Source organism: Oncorhynchus mykiss, chromosome 25 (assembly GCF_057628025.1).
Source record: "Oncorhynchus mykiss isolate SJ-2025 chromosome 25, ASM5762802v1, whole genome shotgun sequence".
NCBI classification, from domain to species: domain Eukaryota; kingdom Metazoa; phylum Chordata; class Actinopteri; order Salmoniformes; family Salmonidae; genus Oncorhynchus; species Oncorhynchus mykiss.
In genome coordinates, this window is record NC_143046.1 from 2,325,805 (window position 1) to 2,342,904 (window position 17,100).

At 45.4% G+C, this 17,100-nt stretch overlaps 1 protein-coding gene across 10 annotated transcripts in view; it reads right to left on the minus strand.

Annotated features, from left to right (window-relative positions):
* Positions 1 to 17,100, minus strand: part of LOC110516980 (chromatin remodeler ATRX) — a 122,750-nt gene that overhangs the window by 98,636 nt on the left and 7,014 nt on the right. For 6 of the 10 annotated variants that reach the window (XM_090221165.1, XM_090221164.1, XM_090221167.1 and 3 more), the window contains exons 2-7: positions 14,746 to 14,852; positions 14,373 to 14,520; positions 13,647 to 13,721; positions 7,731 to 7,840; positions 3,442 to 3,509; positions 1,312 to 1,815 (exon numbers count right to left, since the gene is read on the minus strand). In XM_090221165.1, coding sequence (XP_090077291.1) covers positions 1,312 to 1,815; positions 3,442 to 3,509; positions 7,731 to 7,840; positions 13,647 to 13,721; positions 14,373 to 14,520; positions 14,746 to 14,847 — 1,007 coding nt within the window. In that variant the 5' untranslated portion in view covers positions 14,848 to 14,852. Of the gene's footprint in view, positions 1 to 1,311; positions 1,816 to 2,121; positions 2,154 to 3,441; positions 3,510 to 7,730; positions 7,841 to 13,646; positions 13,722 to 14,372; positions 14,521 to 14,745; positions 14,853 to 17,100 lie in introns of those variants that run through there. The other 4 variants (XM_090221168.1, XM_090221171.1, XM_090221170.1 and 1 more) reach the window with 2 other exon arrangements.

Here is a 17,100-nt window from a genome sequence, read left to right on the forward strand (position 1 = left end):
CAGAGGTCCGTTAAAAGCGCAGAGAGCATCATGAAGAACAAGGAACACACCAGGCAGGTCCGAGATACTGTTGTGAAGAAGTTTAAAGCCGGAATTGGATACAAAAAGATTTCCCAATCTTTAAAAACATCCCAAGGAGCACTGTGCAAGCGATAATATTGAAATGGAAGGAGTATCAGACCACTGCAAATCTACCAAGACCTGGCCGTCCCTCTAAACTTTCAGCTCATACAAGGAGAAGACTGATCAGAGATGCAGCCAAGAGGCCCATGATCACTCTGGATGAACTGCAGAGATCTACAGCTGAGGTGGGAGACTCTGTCCATAGGACAACAATCAGTCGTATATTGCACAAATCTGGCCTTTATGGAAGAGTGGCAAGAAGAAAGCCATTTCTTAAAGATATCCATAAAAAGTGTTGTTTAAAGTTTGCCACAAGCCACCTGGGAGACACACCAAACATGTGGAAGAAGGTGCTCTGGTCAGATGAAACCAAAATTGAACTTTTTGGCAACAATGCAAAATGTTATGTTTGGCGTAAAAGCAACACAGCTCATCACCCTGAACACACCATCCCCACTGTCAAACATGGTGGTGGCAGCATCATGGTTTGGGCCTGCTTTTCTTCAGCAGGGACAGGGAAGATGGTTAAAATTGATGGGAAGATGGGTGGAGCCAAATACAGGACCATTCTGGAAGAAAACCTGATGGAGTCTGCAAAAGACCTGAGACTGGGACGGAGATTTGTCTTACAACAAGACAATGATCCAAAACATAAAGCAAAATCTACAATGGAATGGTTCAAAAATAAACATATCCAGGTGTTAGAATGGCCAAGTCAAAGTCCAGACCTGAATCCAATTGAGAATCTGTGGAAAGAACTGAAAACTGCTGTTCACAAATGCTCTCCATCCAACCTCACTGAGCTCGAGCTGTTTTGCAAGGAGGAATGGGAAAACATTTCAGTCTCTCGATGTGCAAAACTGATAGAGACATACCCCAAGCGACTTACAGCTGTAATCGCAGCAAAAGGTGGCGCTACAAAGTATTAACTTAAGGGGGCTGAATAATTTTGCACGCCCAATTTTTCAGTTTTTGATTTGTTAAAAAAGTTTGAAATATCCAATAAATGTCGTTCCACTTCATGATTGTGTCCCACTTGTTGTTGATTCTTCACAAAAAAATACAGTTTTATATCTTTATGTTTGAAGCCTGAAATGTGGCAAAAGGTCGCAAAGTTCAAGGGGGCCGAATACTTTCGCAAGGCACTGTACTTTGTAGCAGTCATAATATTAACATGTGTTAGGATACCTGAAGGCCTTGAGGTGTCTGGTCCCGCTGCCACCTCCTCCTGCTCCCTGCTCCTCCTCAGCCTGCTGGATGAAATGGATGAACGTGCTGTTGAGCCCTGTGGTCGTCTCAATCAGCTTCTTGGTCCTCTTCACCAGCTCCTTGGGGACCTTCAGGGTCTTATAGGAGAAGGTGAGGGTCCCTGCCCCGTCTGAATGTTCCTTACCGTTCACCACAGCTTTACCATGGTGGTGGTGACCTTTACCCTTACTGTGCCCTTTCACCTCCTTCCTCTCTTTCTTGCGTCCCGTGCGCCAGAAGCTCTCCAGCTTGGTCAAGATGTTGGAGCAGTTGGCGGCGATGTCTGAGAGAGGCTGAGGGCTGCAGATGTAGCAGGACCATTTACTGTCCTCGTCGGTGATCATGGACAGCTCCTTGCGCCCCAGGTTACGCAGGATGCACTTCTTACAGAAGGCGTTGTGGCAGTAGTCACAGCAGATCAGGTTGCCACCTTCAGCACACCACCTTGGGGCGTAGTTAAGATAGCGAGGAAAGTCAACTTCAAAACGTGACGTATCTTAATTGGGATTTGCAGCTGTTGTTGGGAAGTAATGAATCATTCTAAAAAATGACAAAAATAGTGCACTATATAGGAAATAGGGTGGCAGTTGGGACGTAGCCCCTGGCGTGGACTAAAATAGGTGCCGGGACTCTTCGAAAGTAGGTACTCATAATCGAGAGCCAATATTGTACAAGAGGTGGCAACACTCAAGCAGTAGAACAGGGACCTTAAGGCAGCTAGAACAATGGCGACCGTTTGAGGGGACCTACCTGCACTGTTCGTCCATGTTTCTGTGTTCTGTGAGGGGACCTACCTGCACTGTTCGTCCATGTTTCTGTGTTCTGTGAGGGGACCTACCTGCACTGTTTGTCCATGTTTCTGTGTTCTGTGAGGGGACCTACCTGCACTGTTTGTCCATGTTTCTGTGTTCTGTGAGGGGACCTACCTGCACTGTTCGTCCATGTTTCTGTGTTCTGTGAGGGGACCTACCTGCACTGTTTGTCCATGTTTCTGTGTTCTGTGAGGGGACCTACCTGCACTGTTCATCCATGTTTCTGTGTTCTGTGAGGGGACCTACCTGCACTGTTTGTCCATGTTTCTGTGTTCTGTGAGGGGACCTACCTGCACTGTTCGTCCATGTTTCTGTGTTCTGTGAGGCGACTTACCTGCACTGTTCGTCCATGTTTCTGTGTTCTGTGAGGGGACCTACCTGCACTGTTTGTCCATGTTTCTGTGTTTTGTGAGGGGACCTACCTGCACTGTTCGTCCATGTTTCTGTGTTCTGTGAGGGGACCTACCTGCACTGTTCGTCCATGTTTCTGTGTTTTGTGAGGGCACCTACCTGCACTGTTTGTCCATGTTTCTGTGTTTTGTGAGGGGACCTACCTGCACTGTTCGTCCATGTTTCTGTGTTCTGTGAGGGGACCTACCTGCACTGTTTGTCCATGTTTCTGTGTTCTGTGAGGGCACCTACCTGCACTGTTTGTCCATGTTTCTGTGTTCTGTGAGGCGACCTACCTGCACTGTTCTTCCATGTTTCTGTGTTCTGTGAGGGGACCTACCTGCACTGTTCGTCCATGTTTCTGTGTTCTGTGAGGCGACCTACCTGCACTGTTCTTCCATGTTTCTGTGTTCTGTGAGGGGACCTACCTGCACTGTTCGTCCATGTTTCTGTGTTCTGTGAGGGGACCTACCTGCACTGTTCGTCCATGTTTCTGTGTTCTGTGAGGCGACTTACCTGCACTGTTCGTCCATGTTTCTGTGTTCTGTGAGGGGACCTACCTGCACTGTTTGTCCATGTTTCTGTGTTTTGTGAGGGGACCTACCTGCACTGTTCGTCCATGTTTCTGTGTTCTGTGAGGGGACCTACCTGCACTGTTCGTCCATGTTTCTGTGTTTTGTGAGGGCACCTACCTGCACTGTTTGTCCATGTTTCTGTGTTTTGTGAGGGGACCTACCTGCACTGTTCGTCCATGTTTCTGTGTTCTGTGAGGGGACCTACCTGCACTGTTTGTCCATGTTTCTGTGTTCTGTGAGGGGACCTACCTGCACTGTTTGTCCATGTTTCTGTGTTTTGTGAGGGGACCTACCTGCACTGTTCGTCCATGCCGTCCTCGTCTTTATTGATGTCATCGCTGGTGTAATACTTATAACACGACTAAAGGGAGAGGAAACAACAGTGATGCACAGATATTACGTTGTTGGCTGATACCGATATTGTCCTTGCCAAAATAAAACAATACCGATAACCGATATTTAACATTTTAGCAGCCTTTGAAGCATTTTAGTACAGTTAAATAGTTGCAGCGGTCTAAGGCACTGCATCTCAGTGCAAGAGGCGTCACTACAGTCCCTGGTTTGAATCCAGGCTGTATCACATCCGGCTGTGATTGGGAGTCCCATAGGGCGGCGCACAATCGGCCCAGCGTCATCCAGGTTTGGCCGGTGTAGGTCGTCTTTGTAAATAATCATTTGTTCTTTAACTGACTTGCCTAGTTAAATAAAGGTTACACACACACACAAAATATACACTAATTGACGTGTTAAATAAGCTTGTTGACCAATCAGGACCTGAATATGAATCTAGGCGTTATCTAATAATTTAACCATAAAAAATATATGTAGTTACTACACATTGATTATCACTCATGTGTCACAGCGATTCATCGATACGGTTATGATGCTGGTAAAGTTGTCTCGCGCACCTACGGTGCTGGACATAAAAAAAGCTAGCTAGCTGATGGAGGCAAACAATGTTCTAGGTGTCATAAAATAACCCAAATGTATTTAGATTAATGGTGGTCTGACAATTAAAGATCAAATACACTGCATTTCAAACTACAATGTAATGAATGCAGGTCTTGGTAAATTATATCTTGGCTAAATATAAGACTTTTACAACCTTAACCTCACTAGGGTAGGGGGCACTATTTTCACCTCCGGATGAATAGCGGGCCCAAAGTAAACTGCCTGTTACTCAGGCCCAGAAGCTAGTATATGCATATAATTGTTAGATTTGAAAAATAGAAAACTCTAGTTTCCAAAACTGTTAAAATAATGTCTGTGAGTATAACAGAACTGATATAAAACCTGATATGTTTTTTTTATGTTTATAGTTTTCTATTGAATGCCATCACAGTATCCAGGACTCAAATTGCACTTCCTATAGCTTCCACTAGAGGCCAACAGTCTATAGAAATTGTTTCAAGCTTGTATTCTGAAAACTGAGGGAGTAAGACCACTCTGAGTAAGTGGATAGTGGAAAGACCTGTTTGCCCGACCGAGAGCCTTTCTTGTTTTTCTTTTATATTGATGAAGCTTTTGTCCGATTGAAATATTATTGATTATTAAAAACAACCTTAAATTAAACATCGTTTGACATGTTTCTTCGAACTTTACTGATACTTCTTGGATTTTTCCTGTGACTGCCTTTGGGCCATTGGATTACTGAACAAAACGCGCCAACAAAATGGAGGTTTTTGGATATAAAGAGGGACTTTATCGAACAAAACAAAAATTTATTGTGTAACTGGGAGTCTTGTGAGTGCAACCATACGAAGATCAAAGGTAAGTGATTAATTTTATTGCTATTTCTGGCTTTTGTGATTAGTCTACTTGGCTGGTAACTGTATATAATGATTTGTCTGCTGGGTGCTGTCCTCAGATAATCGCATGGTATGCTTTCGCCGTAAAGCCTTTTTGAAATCTGACACAGCGGCTGGATTAACAAGAAGTTAAGCTTTATTTTGATGTAGAAGACATATTTTCAAGAAAGTTAAATATTTAAATTTAATATTTTTTTAATTTTGCACTCTGCAATTTCACTGGATGTTGGCCAGGTGGGACGCTACCGTCTACTGTCTACCGTCTACCGTTATAACACGTTTTATGAACCACTAATTTAATTATTTTATCAAAATAGTTGTACCTGCTTTTTTTTGCAATAATCACTGATCTGGCTTTCAGGTCTTCTTTAAAAATTATATTTTGATTAAATTTAACCAGAACCATGCATGATGCACATTTACTAATATCGTAAATGAACACCGGTCTCATAAACCAGCTAATATTTAGACTTCAAGTTCAGCCAACTTGGATCAAGGTATAATTTGATAAACTCTGGAATACAGCGAAAAAGGCAAAACAGTTGAATTAGAAACACGACCTCCTGTCCGTCTCCAACTGTTGGAACAGCATGCTAGCCTGTCCACTTTAAATGTATTATATAATTGTCTCTTTTCTAAAACACAGACTAGACAGCTCGTATACGCAGTCTTTGGCTAATATGCTGCTAGTGGTAGGTGGAACCCCAATGCTGCGGGCGACAAACTGACCATTTACAGAATCAATGTTGATTGATAATCTTGTTTTAGTAGAGAACTGCACGCAATTTAAGGAGTTGAGACATAAACAGGATTAGAAAGGTAGATTTCTCTATTACAGTAAAATAATCTCTCAGTGTGTTTCGGTCTCCATATGACCCATTCTGTTCCAACAAACCTCAAATGCAAATACCAAGTTGAAACCGCTGGTCAGATGAAGAAGTGATCTCTCATATTTGTTTTTGTGAGGGGCGGGGGCTTGGTGTGAGGGGGAGGGGCTAGGTGCGAGGGGCTCGGTGTGAGGGGCAGGGGCTCGGTGTGAGGGGCAGGGGCTCGGTGTGAGTGGCAGGGGCTCGGTGTGAGTGGCAGGGGGAGGGGCTCGGTGTGAGTGGCAGGGGCTCGGTGTGAGTGGCAGGGGCTCGGTGTGTGTGGCAGGGGGAGGGGCTTGGTGTGAGTGGCAGGGGCTCGGTGTGAGTGGCAGGGGCTCGGTGTGAGGGGCAGGGGCTCGGTGTGAGGGGCAGGGGCTCGGTGTGAGTGGCAGGGGGAGGGGCTCGGTGTGAGTGGCAGGGGCTCGGTGTGAGTGGCAGGGGCTCGGTGTGTGTGGCAGGGGGAGGGGCTTGGTGTGTGTGGCAGGGGGAGGGGCTTGGTGTGTGTGGCAGGGGGAGGGGCTTGGTGTGTGTGTGGCAGGGGGAGGGGCTTAGTGTGTGTGGCAGGGGGAGGGGCTTGGTGTGTGTGTGTAAACAGAGGAGGAAACGAAGTGAGAGGTTTCACTCTCGCCCAAATCTGTTCAAAATCATCCCAATGTGTTTCTATGGGCGTATTTTGGTCCTAGGCTTGTCGCCTTTGGGACGACTCCCATTGTTAAGGGGACATTAGCATCTCATCATTATATTCAGATCTCTGGTGTAAACGGGAAGGAGACGAGAGCAAAAAGACATGAGAACATGCGGACACAAACAAAAAAAATGGAGGAAAAAAAAAACGATTCTTGCAATATTGGCATTTGGAATATCTCGCAAAAACATAAATTCAAATGAATCATATATATATATGGCCCAACCCTAAAGGAGCATGGTGGAGCTCAGACAGAGAGAGAGACAGGCAGAGAGAGAGAGACAGGCAGACAGAGAGAGAGAGACAGGCAGAGAGAGAAAGACAGGCAGAGAGAGAGAGACAGACAGGCAGACAGAGAGAGAGACAGACAGGCAGACAGAGAGAGACAGGCAGAGAGAGAAAGACAGGCAGACAGAGAGAGAGAGACAGGCAGACAGAGAGAGACAGACAGGCAGACAGAGAGAGACAGGCAGACAGAGAGAGAGAGACAGGCAGACAGAGAGAGACAGGCAGACAGAGAGAGAGAGACAGGCAGACAGAGAGAGACAGGCAGACAGCGAGAGAGACAGACAGGCAGACAGAGAGAGAGAGACAGGCAGACAGAGAGAGACAGACAGGCAGACAGAGAGAGACAGGCAGACAGCGAGAGAGACAGACAGGCAGACAGAGAGAGAGAGACAGGCAGACAGAGAGAGACAGACAGGCAGACAGAGAGAGACAGGCAGACAGAGAGAGAGAGACAGGCAGACAGAGAGAGACAGACAGACAGAGAGAGAGACAGACAGGCAGACAGAGAGAGACAGGCAGGCAGACAGAGAGAGACAGGCAGACAGAGAGAGAGACAGACAGGCAGAGAGAGAGACAGACAGGCAGACAGAGAGAGAGAGACAGGCAGACAGAGAGAGAGACAGACAGGCAGACAGAGAGAGAGAGACAGGCAGACAGAGAGAGACAGACAGGCAGACAGAGAGAGACAGGCAGACAGAGAGAGAGACAGGCAGACAGAGAGAGAGACAGGCAGACAGAGAGAGAGACAGGCAGACAGAGAGAGAGACAGACAGGCAGACAGAGAGAGACAGGCAGACAGAGAGAGAGACAGACAGGCAGACAGAGAGACAGAATTTGATAGAGAGACAGACAGATGGATGGAAAGATGTAGAGCCCGATAGGAGACAAATAGACAGATGGAAGATAGACAGAGAGGGTGTTGCAGGTGTATCTACCTTGCAGAGGAGCACATGGAGCATCGGGTGCTCAAACACTGAGTGGCGCTGGAAGTGGTTGACCTGCTGTCCACAGGCGGTGCAGTCTATCCTCTCCTGCAAAGTGGTATCTGGATATAAACAGAGGAAGACCGAGAGACAAACATGTTTAGTTTACATCCAATATCAATCCCAAACTGAATGATTTCATTAAACTGGCAGCGGGTCTGGATATTAGGCTGTAGGAAGACACATTCCTGGTCAAAACCTTTTATTTAACGATGGGAGGATTCAAACCGTTTATCTGACTATTCCCTATATAGTGCACTACTTTAGACCAGGACCCTATGGAACCCTATTCCCTATATAGTGCACTACTTTAGACCAGGACCCTATGGAACCCTATTCCCTATATAGTGCACTACTTTAGACCAGGACCCTATGGCTCCCTATATAGTGCACTACTTTAGACCTGAGCCCTATTCCCTATATAGTGCACTACTTTAGACCAGGACCCTATGGCTCCCTATATAGTGTACTACTTTAGACCAGGACCCTATGGCTCCCTATATAGTGCACTACTTTAGACCAGAGCCCTATTCCCTATATAGTGCACTACTTTAGACCAGAGCCCTATTCCCTATATAGTGCACTACTTTAGACCAGAGCCCTATTCCCTATATAGTGTACTACTTTAGACCAGAGCCCTATTCCCTATATAGTGCACTACTTTAGACCAGAGCCCTATTCCCTATATAGTGCACTACTTTAGACCAGAGCCCTATTCCCTATATAGTACACTATTTTAGACCAGAGCCCTATTCCCTATATAGTGCACTACTTTAGACCAGAGCCCTATTCCCTATATAGTGCACTACTTTAGACCAGAGCCCTATGGCTCTCTATATATATTCAAACAGTTTGTAGGTGTTTATATGACTAGTAGTGAGATATACACAGTGAGGAGACCAACCTGTGTTTTTGACTGAGGGGTCCCCCCTGGAGGGGGTCCCCCCCTGTGTCTGTGTGGTGTGTGGTGGCCGTATCTGAGTACCTGTAATTGCATCCCAAATGCTAAACACGTTTTATGTGAAATGTATAAATTGAGTATGCTTTAAAAATTCCATTTAAGGACAAAGTCAGATTTTAGACATGGCCTGTGTGTGAGAGACAAGATCCCTTCTCCAAGATCGCATAGCAGTTCAGACGTCTTTTGTCCTCGTCTTGTCGTGTCCTGTATATATATATATATTTACAACTTTTTTCACATACATTTTATTTTTATTTTCCATCAACTCATCTTCTAAACACTCTCCTGCAACCAGCCTCACCAATTTATATTTATAAAAAATTATTATTTACCTCAGATCTGTAATCCTCCAAGAAGCTAGCCAGAAACTCCAAGAAGCTAGCCAGAAACTAGCCAGGAGCTAGCCCAGAAGCTAATCCAGAAGCTAATCAGAAGCTAGTTAGCTTCTTTACTGGCAAATCGTTAGTATTCAGCTAACCACGGTTTGTGGTCATCAGCTATCCTTTAGCTTGAAAATCTATCGCCAGTTTTGTACGGCGCAGCGCGGCTCGGAACGGAACATACCGGACCAATTTTTCTCTCCATGTCCCTGGATTTCAACTGCTCTCTGGACATTCATACCCGGATCTCACAGCTAGCTAGCTGCTATCCGTGTGACAGTCGGCTTTCGTCGATTCCGGAGCAAACATCGATTGTTCGGGTGCTAGCCAGCTCCGTCAATCACTCCTGAGTTCCATCATTCACTCCTGGGCTGCAGTCACCTATCCGGACCCGTTTCACTGCCTACGCGGAGCCCCACCGGGCCTTCACAACTGGACTGCCGACGTTATCTACCTGAAGGAGATCCGGCTGGCTCCTCTGTCGCAACGTTACCTGAACGCCCATCTGCGGCCCGCTAACCGTTAGCTGTCTTACCGGCTGCTATCTGAATAGACAATCGGACAATTTATTTATTTTTATTATTATTATGTTTTCTTCTCGGGCCTCTATAACTATATCTATTGTTCTTATTTTTGTTGTTGTTGTGTGATTTGGATTAATCCCCTCTACCACACGGAACCCCACTAATCTACTGACCGAACGCAAGAGGTGGCTAACAACAGACTCCATCCTATGCTAGCTTGCTACCGGTTGGCTTGGCTAGCTGTCTAAATCGCCGTGACCCTCAACCAACCTCTCCACTCACTGGACCCTTTTGATCACTCGACTAAGCATGCCTCTCCTTAATGTCAATATGTCTTGTCCATTGCTGTTCTGGTTAGTGTTTATTGGCTTATTTCACTGTAGAGCCTCTAGTCCTGCTCACTATACCTTATCCAACCTATTAGTTCCACCACCCACACATGCAATGACATCTCCTGGTTTCAATGATGTTTCTAGAGACAATATCTCTCTCTTCATCACTCAATACCTAGGTTTACCTCCACTGTATTCACATCCTACCTTACCTTTGTCTGTACATTATACCTTGATGCTATTTTATCTCCCCCAGAAACCTCCCTTTACTCTCTGTTCCAGACGTTCTAGACGACCAATTCTTATTGCTTTTAGTCGCACCCTTATTCTACTCCTCCTATGTTCCTCTGGCGATGTAGAGGTGAATCCAGGCCCTGCAGTGCCTAGCTCCACTCCTATTCCCCAGGCGCTCTCTTTTGACGACTTCTGTAACCGTAATAGCCTTGGTTTCATGCATGTTAACATTAGAAGCCTCCTCCCTAAGTTTGTTCTATTCACTGCTTTAGCACACTCTGCCAACCCGGATGTTCTAGCTGTGTCTGAATCCTGGCTTAGGAAGACCACCAAAAATTCAGACATTTTAATTCCAAACTACAACATTTTCAGACAAGATAGAACTGCCAAAGGGGGCGGTGTTGCAATCTACTGCAAAGATAGCCTGCAGAGTTCTGTCCTACTATCCAGGTCTGTACCCAAACAATTTGAACTTCTACTTTTAAAAATCCACCTCTCTAAAAACAAGTCTCTCACCGTTGCCGCCTGCTATAGACCACCCTCTGCCCCCAGCTGTGCTCTGGACACCATATGTGAACTGATTACCCCCCATCTATCTTCAGAGCTCGTGCTGCTAGGCGACCTAAACTGGAACATGCTTAACACCCCAGCCATCCTACAATCTAAACTTGATGCCCTCAATCTCACACAAATTATCAATGAACCTACCAGGTACCTCCCCAAAGCCTTAAACATGGGCACCCTCATAGATATCATCCTAACCAACTTCCCCTCTAAATACACCTCTGCTGTCTTCAACCAAGATCTCAGCGATCACTGCCTCATTGCCTGCATCCGTAATGGGTCAGCGGTCAAACGACCTCCACTCATCACTGTAAAACGCTCCCTGAAACACTTCAGCGAGCAGGCCTTTCTAATCGACCTGGCCGGGGTATCCTGGAAGGATATTGACCTCATCCCGTCAGTAGAGGATGCCTGGATATTTTTTTAAAATGCCTTCCTAACCATCTTAAATAAACATGCCCCATTCAAGAAATTTAGAACCAGGAACAGATATAGCCCTTGGTTCTCCCCAGACCTGACTGCCCTTAACCAACACAAAAACATCCTATGGCGTTCTGCATTAGCATCGAACAGTCCCCGTGATATGCAGCTGTTCAGGGAAGCTAGAAACCATTATACACAGGCAGTTAGAAAAGCCAAGGCTAGCTTTTTCAAGCAGAAATTTGCTTCTTGCAACACTAACTCAAAAAAGTTCTGGGACACTGTAAAGTCCATGGAGAATAAGAACCCCTCCTCCCAGCTGCCCACTGCACTGAAGATAGGAAACACTGTCACCACTGATAAATCCACCATAATTGAAAATTTCAATAAGCATTTTTCTACTGCTGGCCATGCTTTCCACCTGGCTACTCCTACCCCTGTCAACAGCACTGCACCCCCAACAGCAACTCGCCCAAGCCTTCCCCATTTCTCCTTCTCCCAAATCCATTCAGCTGATGTTCTGAAAGAGCTGCAAAATCTGGACCCCTACAAATCAGCCGGGCTAGACAATCTGGACCCTTTCTTTCTAAAATTATCTGCCGAAATTGTTGCCACCCCTATTACTAGCCTGTTCAACCTCTCTTTCGTGTCGTCTGAGATTCCCAAAGATTGGAAAGCAGCTGCGGTCATCCCCCTCTTCAAAGGGGGGGACACTCTTGACCCAAACTGCTACAGACCTATATCTATCCTACCATGCCTTTCTAAGGTCTTCGAAAGCCAAGTCAACAAACAGATTACCGACCATTTTGAATCTCACCATACCTTCTCTGCTATGCAATCTGGTTTCAGAGCTGGTCATGGGTGCACCTCAGCCACGCTCAAGGTCCTAAACGAAATCATAACCGCCATCGATAAGAAACATTACTGTGCAGCCGTATTCATTGATCTGGCCAAGGCTTTCGACTCTGTCAATCACCACATCCTCATCAGCAGACTCAACAGCCTTGGTTTCTCAAATGATTGCCTCGCCTGGTTCACCAACTACTTCTCTGATAGAGTTCAGTGTGTCAAATCGGAGGGTCTGTTGTCCGGACCTCTGGCAGTCTCTATGGGGGTGCCACAGGGTTCAATTCTTGGTCCGACTCTCTTCTCTGTATACATCAATGAGGTCGCTCTTGCTGCTGGTGAGTCTCTGATCCACCTCTACGCAGACGACACCATTCTGTATACTTCCGGCCCTTCTTTGGACACTGTGTTAACAACCCTCCAGGCAAGCTTCAATGCCATACAACTCTCCTTCCGTGGCCTCCAATTGCTCTTAAATACAAGTAAAACTAAATGCATGCTCTTCAACCGATCGCTACCTGCACCTACCCGCCTGTCCAACATCACTACTCTGGACGGCTCTGACTTAGAATACGTGGACAACTACAAATACTTAGGTGTCTGGTTAGACTGTAAACTCTCCTTCCAGACCCATATCAAACATCTCCAATCCAAAGTTAAATCTAGAATTGGCTTCCTATTTCGCAACAAAGCATCCTTCACTCATGCTGCCAAACATACCCTTGTAAAACTGACCATCCTACCAATCCTCGACTTTGGCGATGTAATTTACAAAATAGCCTCCAATACCCTACTCAACAAATTGGATGCAGTCTATCACAGTGCAATCCGTTTTGTCACCAAAGCCCCATATACTACCCACCATTGCGACCTGTACGCTCTCGTTGGCTGGCCCTCGCTTCATACTCGTCGCCAAACCCACTGGCTCCATGTCATCTACAAGACCCTGCTAGGTAAAGTCCCCCCTTATCTCAGCTCGCTGGTCACCATAGCATCTCCCACCTGTAGCACACGCTCCAGCAGGTATATCTCTCTAGTCACCCCCAAAACCAATTCTTTCTTTGGCCGCCTCTCTTTCCAGTTCTCTGCTGCCAATGACTGCAACGAACTACAAAAATCTCTGAAACTGGAAACACTTATCTCCCTCACTAGCTTTAAGCACCAACTGTCAGAGCAGCTCACAGATTACTGCACCTGTACATAGCCCACCTATAATTTAGCCCTATCAACTACCTCTTTCCCAACTGTATTTAATTTATTTATTTATTTTGCTCCTTTGCACCCCATTATTTTTATTTCTACTTTGCACATTCTTCCATTGCAAAACTACCATTCCAGTGTTTTACTTGCTATATTGTATTTACCTTGCCACCAAGGCCTTTTTTGCCTTTACCTCCCTTCTCACCTCATTTGCTCACATTGTATATAGACTTGTTTATACTGTATTATTGACTGTATGTTTGTTTTACTCCATGTGTAACTCTGTGTTGTTGTTTGTGTCGGGCTGCTTTGCTTTATCTTGGCCAGGTCGCAATTGTAAATGAGAACTTGTTCTCAACTTGCCTACCTGGTTAAATAAAGGTAAAATAAATAAATAAAAAACAAACCTGTCTTTTTCCTTGAGAGGTCCAGCTTCATGGCTCCTCTGCTCTCCTTGTTGTCAGGACGTACCACCAACATGCCTGAAGTAGAGGACAAGCACTTACTGTGCATCCCAAATGGCACCCTATTCCCTATATAGTGCACTACTTTAGACCAGAGCCCTATTCCCTATATAGTGCACTACTTTAGACCAGGGCTCATAACTCTCAACAAGTCTTTCACCACCACATAAACCTTGAACATCAACTCAGAATAGACCAACAACAGTATCATCCATCTTGAACATCAACTCAGAATAAACCAGCAACAACAATATTATCTACCTTGAACATCAACTCAGAATAAACCAACAACAACAGTATTATCTACCTTGAACATCAACTCAGAATAAACCAACAACAACAGTATTATCCACCTTGAACATCAACTCAGAATAAACCAACAACAACAGTATCATCCACCTTGAACATCAACTCAGAATAAACCAACAGCAACAATATTATCTACCTTGAACATCAACTCAGAATAAACCAACAACAACAGTATTATCCACCTTGAACATCAACTCAGAATAAACCAACAACAACAGTATTATCTACCTTGAACATCAACTCAGAATAAACCAACAGCAACAATATTATCCACAAAGTGTAGAAATGCACCTTCTGGCTCCACAATGATATGAAGAGGTATTAAAACACGTGCTGGCCCCAGGTCGTGGTAGACCTTACCATCTGAGGGGTTGTCAGAGGCGCCATCTTCCTGTCCACTCTCGTCCGAGGTGTCAGACTCATTCCCTCCGGTGTGCTTGGCTGTAACAGCAGGCTTCCTCTTGGTGTGAGAAGAGGAGGGTCTCTCAGTCTCTGCTGAGCTCCCAGGCTGAGGAGTAAACAAGAGTCAACATGAGTCTAATGACAAACCTCAGAATAGACCCTGAGTGATCGTCCTGTTATCTGCTACAGAAGCTACAGTCCAGCTGTGTCCCATATTGCACCCTATCTAGTGCACTACGTTCAACCAGCTCTGGTAAGACATTCATGAAGTTCACAGGTGGATACATCTGAAAAAGTAAGCAGGTAAATAGACAATCTGATGTTGACCTACCTCCTCCTCCTCCTCCTCCTCCATCATCTGGTCTGTAATCGGAAGTTGACCTACTTCCTGCTCCATCATTTGGTCTGTAGATTCAGCTGAGGTTATACTCATTTAACCTGCCAACAACAAGAAATGCCACAATTAGGTCGGACATTAGACAATTTAAAAGGACGGGGGAGATGAAGAGCGGACTAAATTACCAGGTTGGAGGCTCTTTCCTTTTTGTAAGTAAAAGCAAAACTGATCTTAATCAAGATCTAGGGCTTTGTCCCAAATGACACCCTGTTCCCTATAGGCCCTGGTCAAATGTAGTGCACTATTTAGGGAAAAGGGTGCGAATTCAGATGCAACACTAGATATAACGTTGGCTGTTAAAAACTAAGTTCACTAACAGCAAGGCTAGAATCTAAATTATAACTACTGTTAACTGTATTCAGTACAGTACTCAACAAGCAGCCCAGCAGCACCAATGGAGCAGCACTAATGGAGCAGCCCAGCAGCACTAATGGAGCAGCCCAGCAGCACTAATGGAGCAGCCCAGTAGCACTAATGGAGCAGCCCAGCAGCACCAATGGAGCAGCACTAATGGAGCAGCCCAGCAGCACTAATGGAGCAGCCCAGCAGCACTAATGGAGCAGCCCAGCAGCACTAATGGAGCAGCCCAGCAGCACTAATGGAGCAGCCCAGAAGCACTAATGGAGCAGCACTAATGGAGCAGCCCAGCAGCACTAACGGAGCAGCACTAATGGAGCAGCACTAATGGAGCAGCCCAGCAGCACTAATGGAGTAGCACTAATGGAGCAGCCCAGCAGCACCAATGGAGCAGCCCAGCAGCACTAATGGAGCAGCACTAACGGAGCAGCCCAGCAGCACTAATGGAGTAGCACTAATGGAGCAGCCCAGCAGCACCAATGGAGCAGCCCAGCAGCACTAACGGAGCAGCCCAGCAGCACTAACGGAGCAGCCCAGCAGCACTAACGGAGCAGCCCAGCAGCACTAACGGAGCAGCCCAGCAGCACTAACGGAGCAGCCCAGCAGCACTAATGGAGCAGCCCAGTAGCACTTATGGGAGTTTGAGTGGAACTTTGGCTCTATTAAATTTGGACACGGGACCTAAATAAGCCAGATTAGCTAGGCCTACTGTTTCAACAAAAACTGGGCTTCCGTCATTGTTTCTATAGTGTGAACATGTGAAATTAGCAACCATGGGCAGTAACTAGATAGTTCAAATCAGATGTTATTTGTCACATGCTTTCGTGAACAACAGGTGTAGACTACCAGTGAAATGCTTCATCAACAACAGCTGTAGACTACCAGTGAAATGCTTCATCAACAACAGGTGTAGACTACCAGTGAAATGCTTCATCAACAACAGGTGTAGACTACCAGTGAAATGCTTCATCAACAACAGCTGTAGACTAACAGTGAAATGCTTCATCAACAACAGGTGTAGACTACCAGTGAAATGCTTCATCAACAACAGGTGTAGACTAACAGTGAAATGCTTCATCAACAACAGGTGTAGACTAACAGTGAAATGCTTCATCAACAACAGCTGTAGACTACCAGTGAAATGCTTCATCAACAACAGGTGTAGACTACCAGTGAAATGCTTCATCAACAACAGGTGTAGACTAACAGTGAAATGCTTCATAAACAACAGGTGTAGACTAACAGTGAAATGCTTCATCAACAACAGGTGTAGAAGCATTTTGCTACACTCGCATTAACATCTGCTAACCATGTGTATGTGACAAATCAATTTGACTTGATTTAGACTAACAGTGAAATGCTGACTGACGGCCCTTCCCAACAATGAAGAGAAAGAAAACAGAGAAATAATAGAAAAGGGAAAAAAACATAATAAAAGTAATAATAAATACACATTGAGTAACCTGACTATATACACAGAGTACCAGTACTGAGTCAATGACTAACCTGACTATATACACAGAGTACCAGTACTGAGTCAATGAGTAACCTGACTATATACACAGAGTACCAGTACTGAGTCAATGAGTAACCTGACTATATACACAGAGTACCAGTACTGAGTCAATGAGTAACCTGACTATATACACAGAGTACCAGTACTGAGTCAATGAGTAACCTGACTATATACACAGAGTACCAGTACTGAGTCAATGAGTAACCTGACTATATACACAGAGTACCAGTACTGAGTCAATGAGTAACCTGACTATATACACAGGGTACCAGTACTGAGTCAATGACTAACCTGACTATATACACAGAGTACCAGTACTGAGTCAATGAGTAACCTGACTATATACACAGAGTACCAGTACTGAGTCAATGAGTAACCTGACTATATACACAGAGTACCAGTACTGAGTCAATGAC